General features: G+C 45.4%; 1 protein-coding gene across 1 annotated transcript in view; it reads left to right on the top strand.

The window, feature by feature from the left end:
* Positions 1–16620, top strand: part of LOC115096270 (ATP-binding cassette sub-family A member 1-like) — a 618744-nt gene that overhangs the window by 498517 nt on the left and 103607 nt on the right. The window contains exons 30-32 of the mRNA XM_029610773.1: positions 3629–3752; positions 5384–5513; positions 7528–7648. Coding sequence (XP_029466633.1) covers positions 3629–3752; positions 5384–5513; positions 7528–7648 — 375 coding nt within the window. The remainder of the gene's footprint in view (positions 1–3628; positions 3753–5383; positions 5514–7527; positions 7649–16620) is intronic.

The following is a 16620-nucleotide window of genomic DNA, read 5'->3' as shown; positions in this document are numbered from 1 at the left end:
AAGGGGTTAATAAACATGTGGATAAAGGTGAACCGGTAGATGTAGTGTATTTGGATTTTCAGAAGGCATTTGACAAAGTCCCTCATGAGAGGCTTCTCCGAAAACTAAAAAGTCATGGGATAGGAGGCGATGTCCTTTCGTGGGTTACAAACTGGTTAAAAGACAGGAAACAGAGAGTAGGATTAAATGGTCAATGTTCTCAGTGGAAAAGGGTAAACAGTGTAGTGGCTCAGGGATCTGTACTTGGACCGGTGCTTTTCAATATATATATAAATAACCTGGAAAGGAATACGATGAGTGAGGTTATCAAATAGACTGGAAGATTGGGCATCCAAATGGCAGATGAAATTTAATGTGGACAAGTGCAAGGTGTTGCATATAGGGGAAAATAACCCTTGCTGTAGTTACACGATGTTAGGTTCCATATTAGGAGTTGCCACCCAGGAAAAAGATCTAGGCATCATAGTAGATAATACTTTAAAATTGTCGGCTCAGTGTGCTGCAGCAGTTAAAAAAGCAAACAGAATGTTAGGAATTATTAGGACGGGAATGGTTAATTTTATTTATTTATTTAAAATCTTTTCTATACCATCGTTAAGCTAGTTGCCATCACAATGGTTCACAATAAGGCACATAATTTCAAACTTAAATGTGTTGAGTTATATTAAACAGGTGCCATCAAATACTGTAACATAGTTTCATATTAAATATTATTCAGTGGTTGTGATAAGTCATGTCTACTTTAAGTATATCAGCTATAAGATAAATTAACACTTAAGTCTGGTCCTCTGTTGTTGCAATCTAATAGAGGTAAAGTAAAATAAAATATACACACACAGAGCAATCGAGTAAGCTGATGTGTGTGTGGGAGTTCTTCGGACTGCATCATACAATTCCCTGGATTCTACTCTTCATTCCCTTTGTGGTATGCTTGCTTAAATAGCCATGTTTTTAAACTTTTTTTGAATGCTTTGATGTCTCTTTGTGTTTTGATTTCTAAAGGCATTAATAGAACGGAAAATGTCATAATGCCTCTAGATCACTCCATGGTGAGACCGCACCTTGAATACTGTGTACAATTCTGGTTGCCACATCTCAACAAAGATATAGTTGCAATGGAGAAGGTACAGAGAAGGGCAACCAAAATGATAAAGGGGATGGAACAGCTCCCCTATGAGGAAAGGCTGAAGAGGTTAGGGCTGTTCAGCTTGGAGAAGAGACGGTTGAGGGCAGATATGATAAGAACATAAGAACATAAGAAAATGCCCATGAAGCCCAGTATCCTGTTTCCAATTATGGCCAATCCAGGCCATAAGAACCTGGCAAGTACCCAAAAACTAAGTCTATTCCATGTTACCATTGCTAATGGCAGTGGCTATTCTCTAGGTCTTTAAGATCATGAGAGGTCTTGAACAAGTAGATGTGACTCGGTTATTTACACTTTCGAATAATAGAAGGACTAGGGGGCAATCTATTAAGTTAGCAAGTAGCACATTTAAGACTAATCGGAGAAAATTCATTTTCACTCAACGCACAATAAAGCTCTGGAATTTGTTGCCAGAGGATGTGGTTAGTGCAGTTAGTGTAGCTGGGTTCAAAAAAGGTTTGGATAAGTTCTTGGAGGAGAAGTCCATTAATGGCTATTAATCAAGTTTAATTAGGTATTAGCCACTGCTATTAATTGCATCAGTAGCATGAGATCTTCTTAGTGTTTGGGTAATTGCCAGGTTCTTGTGGCCTGGCTTGGCCTCTGTTGGAAACAGGATACTGGGCTTGATGGACCTTGGTCTGACCCAGCATGGCAATTTCTTATGTTCTTAAGCTCTGGCATTTGTGGCCAGAGGATGTGGTTAGTGCAGTTAGTGTAGCTGGGTTTAAAAAAGGTTTGGATAAGTTCATGGAGGAGAAATCCATTAACTGCCATTAATTAAGTTATCTTACAAAATAGCCACTGCTATTACTGTCATTAGTAGCATGGGATCTATTTAGTGTTTGGGTAATTGCCAGGTACTTGTAGCCTGGATTGACCACTTTGGAAACAGGATGCTGGGTTTAATGGGCTTCGTCTGACACAGTATGGCAATTTCTTATGTTCTTATGTTCCAATTTTATATGTTCATTTGCCTGAGATGGTAGAAATTATAGAAACATATAGAAACATAGAAATTAAGGCAGAAAAGGACCAATGTCCATCCAGTCTGCCCAACAAGTTTCCAATGGTAGTATCTGCAGTGCCGTGCAGGTTATCCCCATGTATCAGTCAGTTTTGCTTAACATGCTTTACTTATGGACTTGACTAGAGAAGCAGTTCCATGTTTTTTCCTTAATGTCTGAGCATCAGTACCCCAGACAGTAAAAAAGCCATGGCTCATGTTGGTTGTCTCTGAATCCAAATTTCTCTTTTCTTTAAGCTCCCACCCCCCTCCTTCAAAGCATAGAGCGATGTTGCAATTGCATTAAAAGCATCAAGGCTTATTGATTGAATGTAGTAATCTCATGCTTTCTGTTAAGGGTAGTAACCACCACTGCACTGTGCTCGTTACCCCTATGCTCATCAGTTCCACAGACTGTAAAAGTCAGGGCCATCATTTGTTACTGTCTACATCCAAGTCCCCTTTTCCCTTGCCGATGAAGCAGAGAGCAATGTTGGAGTTGCATCAAAAGTGTCAAGGATTATTGGTTAAGGGTGGTAGCCACCGCACCCATGCACACTTTCTTCGTTTCCTTTAGGACTTTGCCGTAGAAGCAGTCCTGTGCTTTTTTTCTTATGTCCACATAACAGTATCTCAGACCATGGAAGTAAGGGCCCTCGGTTGTCATCTGAATCCAATTCCTCTTATCCTCTTGCCATCTAAGCAGGGAACATTGTTGCAGTTGCAATATAAGCATCAAAGCTTTCTGGTTAAGGGTAGTACTTGCTGGTATGCTGGTTACTACAAGGGTAGGAACCAGCATACCAGCAAGTTACCCACTGCACGCTTGTCTCATTTCCGTCCTCTAGCCTTTAGAGATCCACAGTGCTTTTTCCATGTTCCTTTGAAATTTTTGACTGTTTTCATCTTCACCACCTCCTCTGGAAGGGCACGTCATCTTCCACTACCCTCTCTTTGAAGAATTATTTCCTGCCGTTTGTTCTGAGTTGTCCCCTCATGGAGTTTCATTTCAAGATCCCTAGTTCTATTTTTTTCCTTTCCAACAGAAAAGGTTTGAAGTCCATACATCATTGAGAACTTTTAGGTATCTGCAGATCAGGAGAGGACAATGACAAAAAACATCTTGGATAGAGATATTTTAGGAGCAATCATTCTCTATGGCTGGCAGTTGAAATAAATATTTGCAGTGTGAACAGGAAGAAAGAATGCAACAGATTGGATGGGCTGGTTGGTCCATTGTCATTTCTACTTTATAGGGTTGCTGTGCAATCCTTGCTGCTTCTGTTCTTTTGGGTTTATTCATTTATCTTTCATTTGGTTCAAAATATTTGAAAATGTGTATCATCTAGCCCCCCTCTCCCCCCTTATCAATACATTTTTGTAAAGAAAACTAATCTGCAGAAAAACTGTACCCTCTCTTCTTTATTGGCTCATTGTCTTTTTTCTTCTCTTGTTCTTTCTTTTTTATTTAACAGAACTTGAATAACATTAATGATGTTCTTAAGAAAATATTATTGATTTTCCCACACTTTTGCTTGGGAAGGGGACTTATTGACATGGCAAGGAACCAAGCCATAGCAACGGCATTTTCCAGATTTGGTAAGTAGTTATTAAATCAAGATTTTTTTTTTAAATGATACATGCAGTGCTTTTTAATTTTTGTTTCTAGAAATAAAGATGCAAGTATTCTGATACAGGGCTATTCTTGAGGGAGGAAAGAGAGAAATTGAGGTAATATCCCTACTCCCTGCAACCAGTTGCAGATTTCAGTGACAGCACAATTCCCTCCTCCCACTCTCCCTCCCATCACACCCTCCTTCCTGCCAGCAAGAGGTACGAGAGCAACACTTAAATGCTGGTGCTGCCTCTAGCACATTCATGGCATGAGAAAAGCACCTGTGGGAAGGAGGTTAAAAGAGAAAAGAGGCACCATTACTTTTCTGTCTCTCCCCTCCCTCTCTCACTGATTTTCTCAGATTTATATGCAGGAAATGTTATTATTATGACAACATTTGTGCATGTGTTACCAAATTAATATGTAAAGTAGTTAAAAGAAGAAAAAATACAAAAAAGTGCTAATAACAGTTATTAAAATTACAGAGTAAAGAAAGGTTAACTGTATTTTACTAGCATAAATGGGCTCTTTGACAATTGGCCACTCTCTATGTTGTTAAAATTGTTTGGAGGCATTCCCATAGATGGTAAATTTGATACCGGTGCATGGGCACACATATGCATGCGTATGCCAGTTTGCACCAAAGGATGTAGCCATTTTATAACATATGTGCGTATATGCATGCATGGTATAAAATGGGTGGTATGTGCGTATATGTGTGCACAATTTTATATGGACGCGCACATATGCGTCCAAATTCCACCTCAACTATGTAAGTGAGATAGATTTTAGTAGGCACATGCGCCAACTCAATTACCAGTTTCCTCAACTCGTTAGGATTTCCTAACCCCTCTAAATAGCTTCCTTCTTACCCTGTTAGCAGGAACCCTTAAAACCTCACTGTCTAGCCTGGATTTTTAAATTTTATTTCTTAAATACTATCCATAGCAGTAGTAAAATTAGGCGGCAGGGAACCCCAGTGCGTGTTTGTGTGTGCAAACCCTTGTGTGCATATTTCATGTTAAAGTCCTGAAACACCCATGCCCTACCCATATTATGCCCATGCCCTGCCTCTTTTTTGCAGCTTCTTATTTGTGCACATACCGGGTGATAGACAGATATACGAGTGATTTTTAAAATCCACTCAGGGTGTGAAGGCTGGACATTCTCTCATATCTCCTGGTTTTGGTGCATGCCAGCCTTTAAAATTCACTCCATGGGCAGAGTTTGGTCACAGAAGGCAACAATACAAGTAGTTTTGAACTTTCAAAACTATACATAACTTGGCTGGAAAAAGTACCTGCAGAAAAATCAAGCATAGATGTCTGTGGTTACTTTTTCACAGGAGCAATACAGTTTTGCTTTGATTAGTGGCGGAAATCTCATGGGCAGACAGTCTACGAATTGAGAAACATATGCCAAGGTGATTTGTTGAATTTTTCTTTAATAAGAAAAATCCTTTCCTTATGTATTTTTTTCAGGCATCACCTTAACTCGGGGCCTTATTTACGTTAATAATGGTTTATGTGACTAGGGTAACTTCAATAACAGTGCTGATAAATCCTACTATTTACAATTTAAATTGAATCTTTTTGCATATTTTTATTTTTCTAAGGTGAAGATCGTTTCGAAAACCCCTTCAAGTGGGAATTAGTAGGCAAAAACCTCTTTGCTATGTTTATAGAAGGCATTGTGTTCTTCGGCTTTACCCTTCTCCTACAGTACAAGTTTTTCATCAGATCACGGTAGGAACCTAAGACTTATCTGGAATCATTGTTCAATACTCCAGCTTTTCGTACCCTCTGGGCTATAGGTCAAATCTCTGGGAATTTAGTTAGCGTATTAATATACAACTCTCTTGCTGCATTTCACTATATGAACAAAAATAGAAAAATAAAATCTTAGGTAGCCATAAAATACCACTGTTATCGAGATGAATTAGCAAATAGAAAACATGTTCATTATTAGTGTGGCATATTTTGTTGCTCCAAATTTAAAGAAGAGATTGGAGGTGGGGGGTGTGGAAAGGCATGGTATTTATTAGGAAGGAAGAAGGTAGAGGAGAACAGTCAGGGGGATGAATGCTTGGTGTAATGTTGGGAGAGAGGGGGTAGGAAAAGCCACTCATGCCTTTATTTCCCTCGTCTCTCTCTTACTCTCTGACTCTACTCTCTCCCCCTGATGGCTGTCACCCTTTCCCTTCCCCCTCATTTTCTGCGGGGGTTCCAGACCGCCGCTGAACGACCTCCTGCAGTCGATCTCCTGCCGGCGCCATTTTCCGTACGGAAAACGATTCGCGGCAAGAAATCGCTTCCTGAACCCCGCTGGACTCCCAGGAACTTTTGGCCAGCTTGGGGGGGCCTCCTGACCCCCACAAGACTTGTCAAAAGTCCAGCGGGGGTCCGGAACGACCTCCTGCGTCGAATCGTTTTTGTCTATGGCCGCCGCCATTTTGCGGCGGCCATTTTGCAAAATGGCGCCGGCTGAAGACAACAGGATTCAATTGAGGGGGCCGTTCCGGACCGCCGCCGTTCTGGACCACCGCTGGATCCCCAGGTTATTTAAAGCATTTGGGGGGGTTCGGGAGGGTGGGGGATTTAATTTAAAGGGTCGGAGGTGGGTTTTAGGGGGTTTTAGTGTGTCAGTTCACGATTTTAATGATTTTCACGATAGTTTACACACCCAAATGGCAACAATACGATTCCCTCCCCCTCCCAGCCGAAATCGATCGTTAAGACGATCGAGGACACAATTCACATCTCTACTTTTTATACAATCTAAATTTTGTGGTTAAACATGGAAAGGGAGAGGTACTAGGTTTGAACTAATCTTATATGCTCATTTGCTTGAGATGGTAGAAATCAGTTGAGGACAAAAATTGTCTTGGATAAAGAGTGATATTTTATGAGCAGAATGAAACCCAGGGAAACCAGGGTTCAAATCCTGCTTCTACCACTGACATTCCTTGGCCAAGTAAGCTTACTGTCCATTGCCTCAGGCCTCAGGTGCAAACTTAGGGCATTTGCTAAGTTGTAGTATTTTCCCAGGAAGGGGCAAGGCCACAACAAAGCTGCAGTATCAACCACCACAGAATTTGTCAATTTGTCAATTCTGTGGTATTTTTCCCTGAGGAAGAATACGATGGTTTAGCTGCCCTCTGAAAATAATGTGCAATGGTAGCCCTGTATCCCAGGGAATGTCAGCTTTTAAAGAAGCCAGACAGGTCTAAAAATATACCTGCCCCCCACACCCCTGCAGTCACAGTAAAACCCCTGAGGGTCTGGAAAGACTCCAGTCCCACCACCGTTTGCCTCTTAAGGAGGCCTCCCCAATGTTTGAAAAAATATGCGTGAAGGCTTATGGCTTCAGCATCTGAGCACTGATTCCAATTTAACTGGAAGAGAAAGGATGAACTACAGGGCCAAAAAGAAAAACTATTCCGGCAGCTTCTGAATTGAAACATACTATGCCATCAGAGTTCTGCACGTCAGAAGTAGATAGCAATTATTTCAAAATATGATTCAATACATCTTTTATTTTACAAATTAATCTGATTATTGCAGTGTAAAATATAAGTGATTAATTTGTTTACCTGCCTCAGATTCCATACTTTCTCATTGCATAATAAAGCAGCTCATTGGTTGAAGGATGGGGCAATACATAACTAGAGAAAAGGTTACAGTTATACTCTTTGATTTTGGCCTATAAATATTAGCTGTACTAGCTGTACAGGTCACTTACAAATTTAAATTTTTGCAGGACTGTCAAACTTGACTCTCTGCCCATTTCAGAAGATGACAAGGATGTTTCTCTAGAGCGTGCTCGGATTTTGAGTGGTGGTGGTAAATCTGATCTACTGAGAATATGTGAACTAACCAAGGTAATGCTGCTATCCGTAAGGAGGTTACTTTTCAACATATATGTTTGTTTGTTTTATTTATTTATTTATTTATTTATTTATTTGATGAGTTTTATATACCGTTATTCGGTTGAGCCATCATAACGGTTTACAAGAGTGTACATTATCTTGTAACAGAGCATTAGTAAGAAACAGTAAACAGATTCTTAACAGATGGGTAGCAGTACAAAACCATTTGAACTATTAAACAATATCAGAGAAATGGATATCAAGTCCAGAAAGATTTAAAATTGGGATAGAGGGGGAGAGAAGGAGGAAAAGGGAGAAGGGGTGAATTATGCAGTAAACAATTGGGAGTTCAATTGGAGGTCGGGATGATTAGATGATTGAAAGTCAGTGAGTTGTATGTACTCGTATTTATTGTTATGATTATGTATTTATGATTATGATTTTGTAAACCACAATGAATCTGCGATATATAAGAAATGCAAATAAATAAGTAAAATATACAGTCTTGTAGGGCTAAATTCTACATGTAAAAAGTATATAACACTGTGGGTTGGTTTCCTTTTCCCTTCTTTTGGACCTTGGAATGTGCTTGCCACTCTTGCAGCTGCTTTGCTCCTCTCTTAGGGCCTCATTTTCTAAAGTATCGCAGGCCTGCGATACTTTAGAAGATATGGGGCGGGGGGCGAAATGGGGGGCAGGCCTGCGCTAGCTAGCATCGATCGCACTGTCACGGTGCAATCACTGCCGGTTTCGCACCCAATAGCGCCACCATAGGAGGTGTAGCTATTGGGAGTGAAATAGGCAGCGAAAAGGCAACTACCTTTTCATTGTCCGCGACGTCGGCGCAGAGTCGGCCCCGGTGACACCCTGACTCCTCCTTTTCTGGGGCCGACTCCGCCCCGACTCCGCCATCACACGCGATAAGGGACTTTTCTCGTGCGAAAGGTCCCTTATCGCGTGCGAGCAGCTTGGAAAATGAGGCCCTTAGTGCCTTGGGACATGGTCGCCTCTGTTTGGGCTCCTTTGCCCGTTATCATGCCGTGGACTATTCAGGTCACTTTTGTTTCCATTTTGACGCAGACATTGTGTCTTGCAATTCTCTTCCCTCTTATGGAGATCATTAAACGCCCCAATTTTGAAGCCCAAATTAGACTGTATTTTTCTCTCTGGCTTTAATGGGAAATGAATAAATAAATAGAACAAATACATGTTTTGTTTTGTTTTTTCATTTGAAATGAACCAAACAATTGTTGGTGATCTAAAAATCAATTGAATTAACTGAAACATCCCTATTAAGCAGACACAGTAAGCAGAACTGTATTGCAGCAAGGCTCTCACAAGTTTTAAAAACTTGTGAGAGCCCCGCAGGACCCTCCGTTCGACCCAAAAGGAACTTTTGGCCAGCTTGGGGGGGCCTCCTGACACCCTCAAGCTGGCCAAAAGTTCTTTTTGGGTCGAACGGAGGGTCACGGAGCGATCGCGCGGGGAATCACGTGACGCCGCATCACTCCGACGTGGCGCCGACGTCACGTGATTCCCCGCGCGATCGCTCCGGGGGACCCTCGTTCGACCCAAAAGGAACTTTTGGCCAGCTTGGGGGGGCCTCCTGACACCCCCAAGCTGGCCAAAAGTTCCTTTTGGGTTGAACGGAGGGTCCCGGAGCGATCGCGCGGAGAATCAAGTGACGCCGAGTCACTCCGACGTGGCGCCGACGTCACGTGATTCCCCGCGCGATCGCTCCGGGGGACCCTCGTTCGACCCAAAAGGAACTTTTGGCCAGCTTGGGGGGGCCTCCTGACACCCCCAAGCTGGCCAAAAGTTCCTTTTGGGTCGAACGGAGGGTCCCGGAGCGATCGCGCGGGGAAACATGTGACGCCGCGTCACTCCGACGTGGCGCCGACGTCACATGATTCCCCGCGCGATCGCTCCAGGGGACCCTCGTTCGACCCAAAAGGAACTTTTGGCCAGCTTGGGGGGGCCTCCTGACACCCCCAAGCTGGCCAAAAGTTCCTTTTGGGTCGAACGGAGGGTCCCGGAGCGATCGCACGGGGAATCACGTGACGTTGTGGCGCCGACGTCACGTGCTCCACGCAAAGGAGTTCAGAAATGGCAGAAATGGCATCCAGACTCCTCGCTGGACCACCAGGGAGTTGTGGTAAGTCTTTGGGGGGGGATTAAGGATGGTGAGGGGTTTAAATTTTTATTTTGGATCAACAATCGCAATTTCCAACGTATTCAACACAGCTATGTTGAATAAGTTGGAAATCCGATCGTTTACGTGTTATCACTTTTTTAAGTTAAAAAAAAATAAGTAGCGTTTTACATTTAAGTTCAAAACGAATGCACACCCCTACAAATTAGACTGTACACCCCAACCATCCTTCCCACCCAGAAAATTGCTAGGGCCTTGCATAGGGCCTAGGCTAAGATCATGGTGAACTAATGCAGCCTAAGCCTATGCAAGGCTGAGGCTTTGGCCAGGGTCTAACTCTTGCGTATGCCCAGGTTGCAGTAGGCTGCCGAAACCTCAGCCTAGGCCCAATGCAAGGCCTAGGCTTGGAGGCCTGGACCCAACATCTGGCCATCAGCCTTGGCCAGGACAAGCCTAGGCATGATGCTGGGACCTCATCCTGGACCCAGACCCGATGCTAGAATCCAACACAGAGGCCAGGTCCAAACACCTGGGACTTGGCCTTGGCCAAGCCTAATGCCATGGCCAGGCCTAGAGGCTGGGTCCCAAAACTGTTGCCTCTGCCTAGGCCAGGAACCAGGCCCAGACCTGACATATTGGCATGACCAAGCCAGGAGGCTGGACCCTGATGCCAGGGCCTCGGTCCAGACCCAGGCCTGATGCTAGGTCTTGACCTGAAGCTCAAGTTCTGATACCTGGATATTGGCCCAGGGTCAGACCCAGGCCTGGAGCTCAGGCTTTGGAGCTCCTCTTCAACATCTTCTTTTTCTTGTCTTTTTCACAAACTGATGCCATCCACTGGAGTCACGCTGCAATTAATTTACTCCAGCACACCTTCCAAAGTGGTGGGCAGCATTTTGATGTACAGCAAGGCAATCAGCTGCCATACATCAAAATAGTGCCCTCCGCTGAAAAGGATGTGCTGGAGTTAATTATCTCTGGCGCAACCCCAGGAGACGTCATTAGTTGACAAAGACGAAATAAGATGCTGAAGGGGAGATCCCAGGCCTGGGCTCTGGGCTTGTGCCTGACCCTAGGCCAAGGCCCAGGCATTAGGAACTGGCCTCTGGGCCAGAATCTGGCGTCATGACTGGGCCAGGACATGGTGTTTGATTTACTAAGTATAGGGGGGTGTTATGAATTTTCCTGGGCCTGTAACTTTGCTTGGATCTTGACCTAGACCCTGGCATTGGGCCAGGGCCTAGATGGAGTCACCAGAATCATGCTCAGGCATAGGTCTAGGCCCCAGTTTTGCATCTTGGCCTATTCCCTATGGGATAGATTTTCAAAGGGTTACGTGCTTAAGGATACGCACACAACCCCCTAAAACCTCCCCCTGCCTCCCCCTGTACGTGCCGAGTCTATCTTGCATAGGCTTGGCGGCGCGCGCAAGCCCCGGGATGCGCATAAGTCCTGGGGCTTGAAAAAATGGGAATTCCGGGGCAGGGCCGTGGGTGGGGCACCGGCCCGGGGGTGTTCCAGGGGCAGGCCCGAGGCCTCCGGAACAGCTACCGGGCCAGGGGATGGAGAGCCGGTGTGCGCAAGTTACGCCTGCCTGGAGGCAGGCGTAACTTCTTCAATAAAGGTCAGGGGGGGTTAGTTATGGCTGGGGGGCAGATTAGATAGGGGAAGGGAGGGGAAGATGCGGGGGGGGGGGGGGGGCAGAAGGAAAGTTCCCTCTGAGTCTGCTCCTATTTCGGAGCGGCCTTGGAGGGAACAGAGGCAGGCTGCTCGGCTTGGCGCGTGCAGGTTCCACAAATGTGCACCCTCCTGCGCGTGCCGACCCTGGATTTTATAACATGTGCGCGCTAAAATAAAAATATACCTATATTCCATTTTCCTCTGCCGATTTGGTCAATTGGCGAACACACGGACCAAAATATTCTGAAAAACCAGAGCAGATGCTTGAATTCTTCAAGCATCTGCTCTGGTTTTTCAGAATATTTTGGTTCATGGCTCATAATCCATAATCTGTTCATGGCTCATAATCCATAATCTGTTCATGGCTCATAATCCAAACTGGGCAGATATCCGCCAGATGTCCGCCTTCCTCCTCATGACAGAAGAGCGGAGGCACGTCCAACAGAACTTAGAGGAGGCCGCCCAAACAACGTGTCCAGAAGGCCTTGAACGTCAGAACCTGGCAGGTTGGATAGAGCGGCACGCGCCTAGAGGAAACCCCAGTTGGGACCATACTACAGAGGCCGGTAGGGCATCCATTGCCCGTTACCAACGAGCCTTTCTGGATGCCCTAAAGAAAGGAAAACGCAAGGTCATGAATATGAGTAGAATTCAGGATGTTGTGCAAAAGAGGGAGGAAAGTCCAGGGGATTTCCTCGAACGCCTCATGGAATCATACCGGAAAAATAGCCCCTTTGACCCGGAGGCCCAAGGTAACCAGCCTATGATAGTAATGAGTTTTGTAACCCAGTCATACCCCGATATCCGTCGGAAACTCCAGAAAGCAGAAGGCTTTGAAGGGATGAGCATTAGTCAACTAAAAGCGATGGCGGATCGCGTGTTTGGGAATCGAGATGTTGAAGAAAGGAAAGAAGACAAAAGAGAGGCTGGGCGACGGATGAAGGAGAGTGTCAGTCTCCTCGCCGCAGCCCTGGAAGAGACCCAGTTTAACCAAAAGGATCGTGACCGGGATCACCCGAGAGGCAGAGGTAGAGGTAGGGGCAGACCACCCGGAGGTTCTCGGCCTCCTCTGGGGCAGAACCAGTGTGCGTACTGTAAGAAAGAAGGACACTGGAAGTCCGAGTGTCCAGAGAAACAGCAGCGAAATGGAAATGAATACAGGCCCCGGCAGGATAGGCCGCGGAATACCGAGTGGGAGATGAATTTGGACAAGATGCCCGGGGATGATGGGGGCCGGGATTCATGACTAAATCGAGAGGGTAACCTTCCCACTGTCCCTCTGGTGGAAATCTGCATGGGAAGCAAAAATTCAAAGGATTATTGGATTCAGGAGCACAACGATCGGTGATGACTACAGCAATCACAACCCCCACATCCAAAAGCATCTCCATTGTTGGAGCCTCGGGAAAACCATTGGCAGCACCCATACTCCAAAACCGGCAAATCCGCATTGGGGGACAGCTGGTGTCCCACCAATTCCTATACGTTCCAGGATGCCCCGTGCCATTGATTGGCCGAGACCTTCTGTGTAAACTACAGGCAACTCTGCAATTCGAACCTTCTGGCAAGGTTACAGCCTCCTTTGCAAACACGCCTGTATCCTTAATCTGTCCTATTCAGGAAGAGTGGAGGCTTCACCTCCCACTTGTCGCCGGGCCTGCAGACCACCGGTATGAAAAGGAAACGCCCCTCAACAAGGAACAGAGAGAATTGATGAATAGCATACCTAAAGTCTGGGCCGAAAATAACCCTGGGGGCGTGGCCACCGATGCTATCCCCTTGTAGATCGAAATGAAATCTTACACCCAAGTCGTCAACGAACCTCAGTACCCCATTCCGTATCTGGCCAGACAAGCTATACAGACCCACCTTAAAAGGCTTCTCAAATTAGGTATCCTCAGACAGATCCGGTCGGCCTGGAATGCACTTTTGCTGCCAGTCAAAAAACCCGGCACCAGTGACTACTGGCCCGTGCAAGACTTAAGGAAGGTGAATAATCAGGTGGCAGATCTAGTGGCACTGGTGCCAAACCCGTATTCAATCCTGGCTCAAGTTTCCTCCAGTTCCAAGTGGTACAGTATTATTGATCTCAAGGACGCCTTCTTCTCAGTTCCAGTAGCGGAGACATGCCAGAAAATCTTTGCCTTCACCTGGGAGGATGCCCAGACCGGAGAAAAGCAACAGTATACCTGGACTCGCCTACCCCAAGGGTTCAAAAACTCACCCACTCTGTTCGGAGAACAACTGGCCAGAGACCTGAAGATGTACCAGGTCGATCATGGACCCGTTGTGCAATATGTGGATGACCTCCTGATTTTCAGGGAAACCTACCATGAATGTGCGGTATCGACCCTGCAACTACTGAAGACGCTTTACCTAAAGGGGTACCGTGCGAGCAAGAAGAAAGCACATATCTGCGAAGTGGAAGTCAAATATCTGGGTTTCCGTCTCAGGGAAGGCACCCGCCGACTTGGAGTCTCCCGCACCAGTGCTATAAGAGATCAACCTGTACCCACCTGTAAAAAGGAACTCCGTGCGTTCTTGGGAGCTGCAGGATATTGCCGAATCTGGATCGCTAACTTCGCTCTCATTGCACAGCCGCTGTATGACAAGTTGCATGGCCCGGAGGCCGAATCCAAGCCCTTTGACTGGGACCCACAGGAATTACAGAATCTGGACCAATTAAAGGAGGCCATGTCCTCACCACCTGCCTTGGGCCTACCCGATGTCATGAAACCATATCACCTGTTCATGGACGAAAAGAAAGGTTTGGCCATTGGGGTACTGACACAAACTTTCGGGTCATGGGACCTGTTGCATATTTGTCCAAAGGAATGGACAATGTTGCCAAGGGATGGCCCGGCTGCCTCCGAAGCATTGCTGCCGCATGCTTACTGATACCTGAAGCTGTCAAATTAACATTCGGCCAATCCTTACAGATAACCACACCCCATACTATCAGGGGACTGCTTGAGACTCATGGGCCGAAATGGATGACTAACTCACGTCTCGTTAAGTATCAGGCTCTGCTCTGTGAAACACCTGAAATTCAAATACAAGACAGCAGTAACCTGAACCCTGCCACCCTCATGCCATCACCGGAACCAGTCGTCCATGACTGCGGAGAAGTCATGGCCGCCATTCACTCTAGCAGGCCAGACTTGAGGGACCAACCCTGGCAAGGAGCCCTGACGTTATTCACCGACGGTAGCAGCCAGATAACCCAAGGTATACGATCCGCCGGATATGCAGTAGTATCTGAATATGAAGTCATTGAGGCCCAGCCTCTACCTCCGGGGACCTCTGCTCAAAGAGCTGAACTAATCGCCCTCACCCGAGCTCTGCAGTTGACCGAGGGAAAGACTGCCAATATCTATACAGACTCTAAGTATGTCTTCCTCACAATTCGGGTTCATGGAGCACTGTACAAAGAAAGGGGTTTTCTGACTGCAGAAGGTAAACAGATAGCCAATGCAGAGGAAGTGCGCAAGTTATTGGATGCAGTGTGGTTACCCCGTAAGGTTGCCGTTATGCACTGTAAGGCACATACCAGGAAATCAGATCCCATAGCCCGGTAGCAACCACAGAGCAGATGAGGCCGCAAAAAGGGCGGCCCAGGAACCTTCCCCGACTTCTTCGGCTGTCTGTCCGCTCCTCCAGTTTCCAACTGAGACTCCCATTTATGCATCTGAAGAGACTGACTGGGCTCATAATGAGGGCCTTCACCAGCAGAACGGGTGGTGGCTCTTACAGGACGGCAGAGTTTGGATACCCGAGGGTCTTGCATGGACAATCGTAAAGGGAACACACGACCATACCCACCTTGGTCGCGACTCTCTGGCCAAACTGCTGGACAAAATCTACTATATTAATCGTATTACGCATTGGACTAAACATGCAGCTAACAGATGTATCACATGTGCCCGGAATAACCCCCGGTCCGGGCCAGGTCCAGCCCCAGGACACATCCTCCGGGGAACAAGTCCTTTCCAAGTCTACCAAATCGATTTCACTCGCATGCCTCCGTCCAAAGGATACAAGGCCATGTTAGTAACCGTCTGCACATATACTGGCTGGGTCGAGGCTGTCCCCACTCGAACGGAGACAGCCAAGGAGGTTACCACCCTACTCTTGCACCAGATAATCCCTCGCTACGGCCTTCCCCAACAAATCAACTCAGACAGATTTGTTCGCACCAGGTTGGGTGAACAAATCTACGCCCACGTGCATGTTATAAAATCTGGCCCTAAGTGAGGCCCTGGCTTTGGACCTTGGCCTAAGCCAAGGTCCAGGCCCAACCAGATACTTTTTTTTTTTTATTTGTTTTCAAAATGAAGCTAGATTCAGTTGAAATTTCATTAGAATTTAACTCATTCTGTTTTGAAAATGATTCAAAACAAAATAGGAAATTTCAACTCATTTCCTATTTTGTTTCTCCCCAATGCCCATCCCAAATGTTTAAGGGTGAAATGGTATTTCATTGTATCATGCTTGTTCAGTTTATGACCTCCCTGTAAAGACTGCAAATTCATGACAAATTATTATTATTTTTAAATAATATGGACACCTGGCAACTGAGCAACTCACTGCACTTAGGCCTCCTAATGACATTTAGAAGGTAATGACTTTCAGTCTCTATTGCCCTAAGCCAGATTTATCCTGGTGAAAAGCTTGCTAAAGATATTCCTATCTCTAAACCACCCTGTGCCTAATACATGTTCATTGTTAATACAATTGCCAGTGAATTCAAAAGCCCTTTCCTCATATTTTTGTTTCACTATATGTAACATTTAAGTGAAAGTACACTATATGCTACACTTATATTATTGATTCACTCTAAAATTCCTTAATTAGTTTTCTCAAACGTGAAGTTACCACTCCATGCAATTTTTATAGCATTCCTCCACACCAGATCTGGATCGTAAATGTATTATCAAGCTACTGAATGCCAAATGTACAAACAGGAGGAGCTGGTGTCTGAATGAAACTTTCCAAAGAACATCAGTTATCTGTCCATCAGAAGCCAGCTGGCAGCAGCAGATGTCCTAAATTTCAAAATTTTCTTTCATGTATCTAGCATGATGTGCTCCATTAATTGAGAGCAAACATTTATTGCCACTATGGGCTCAATATTCAGTTATTTACACAAGCA

Source organism: Rhinatrema bivittatum, chromosome 1 (assembly GCF_901001135.1).
Source record: "Rhinatrema bivittatum chromosome 1, aRhiBiv1.1, whole genome shotgun sequence".
Classification (NCBI taxonomy): domain Eukaryota; kingdom Metazoa; phylum Chordata; class Amphibia; order Gymnophiona; family Rhinatrematidae; genus Rhinatrema; species Rhinatrema bivittatum.
This window is presented reverse-complemented; position numbering and strand designations above follow the sequence as displayed.